The sequence below is a fragment of the Perkinsus marinus genome (genome assembly GCF_000006405.1).
Source record: "Perkinsus marinus ATCC 50983 genomic scaffold scf_1104296932474, whole genome shotgun sequence".
Classification (NCBI taxonomy): domain Eukaryota; phylum Perkinsozoa; order Perkinsida; family Perkinsidae; genus Perkinsus; species Perkinsus marinus.
Window position 1 is genome coordinate 1 of NW_003215421.1, and position 1354 is coordinate 1354.

Consider the following 1354-nt stretch of genomic DNA (forward strand, 5'->3'; position numbering starts at 1 on the left):
CAGTTGCTAAGTGGTGGCTATGGTGGGGCCCAGACGGAGGGTAGGGATGAGCAGAGGGTACTTGGGCGGGTGTGATGGGCCGTGGGGACAGGCGTGGGTTTTCAGATGGCTGACTGTGCTGAGTTTTCCTCGCCTCCGCATTTCGTTCGCTGCAGTGTGTCCAAGTTTCCCAACTCTCTCAATGTGCGATCTAAGACTAAGATTCCTATAGGTAGTATACTCAGTTTGGCAGCCGTCCGTAGCAGTGTTGTATAGGTATGTACTTTCAACCGATGGCTCCGGTCCCAGCGGGGTGTCCCGAGGTCCCGGTGGTGAACTTTAATGCTGTTGGGGTCAGCACCGTAGTGCGATGCAGGAAATGCCGATCGTAGGATGGGGTTCGAGGAATATATATGTTTGCTTGCCTCAGCTGAGCTAAGGAGCTATCTAATTACAAACTGAGAATTTCCCCAGACTTCTCAGAAAACCAACACATGTAGTTGACCATGTGCATATTTTCGCATTCTGTTGGAGGGCGGGGGCTCGCTACCCTATTTTGCGGAGCGAGCGGAGCATATGCTCTCACTTTAAGCATTGTGTGTGCGGGCCTCTGTTGAGATTATTTTCCTATCACTAAACCAGCTGAGTACTCGGGGGGAACGTAGTCCATGCACTCAGCAGCAAATACGAAGATACTCTTATCCCCACCCTTCATCGTGTGTTTGGCAAGACTGTTCTGCGTTGTGGCTGTTAACAGGCAGAGAATGCTCGAAAATAGCCTCTGCCGGGAATCGAACCCGGAGTCATTACGAACAGAATCTGAGTTCAATTTCTTCGTCTCTAGTGTAGTTTACTAGCGGCCTCGACGCCCATCTGACTTCTGCCGGCGATCCACGGGTTGTTGAAGTGGACACATCTCGGTTCGATTTCCCTTGAATGCTTCGGTTCAGATACATAAACCCGTTCGTGATCTGGACTGAGAACGGTCGCAAGTGGCAGTGCAACATGTGTGGTTATGTTGGGGACACTCCTCAGACGTAATACGCATGACGAGGGAGCCCCTGAGGTCTATGGGTAGGTACTACTGCCACCTGGATGACACCATGCGACGGGCTGATCGATATGAGAGGCCGGAGCTCGTCAATGGCACAATTGACTTTATAGCTCCTGCAGAATACATGGTAAGGGATGGATGTGGGGATTGGTGATGGGAAGGTAGAAAGAGGATGGTCGTAGTTCGACCCCCGCAGCCGCCGGTTTTTATGTTCCTTTTGGAGTCAACGTGAGATGTGCATGCGTGCAGAGGTGGGGTCCATACCACGCTTGCAGATATCAGCGTTGCATCGGCGCATTGCGAGTGCTGCTGCTGCTATCA

General features: G+C 51.8%; 1 protein-coding gene across 1 annotated transcript; it reads left to right on the forward strand.

Annotated features, from left to right (window-relative positions):
- Positions 1-123: 123 nt before the first annotated feature.
- Pmar_PMAR009385 (hypothetical protein) lies at positions 124-1160 on the forward strand (the record flags this gene model as incomplete). Its single annotated transcript, XM_002785443.1, has 4 exons — positions 124-211; positions 256-367; positions 930-1016; positions 1058-1160. Coding segments are annotated over 4 exons (390 nt in total), but the record flags the coding sequence as incomplete, so codon positions are not given.
- Between the last annotated feature and the right edge of the window lie 194 nt (positions 1161-1354).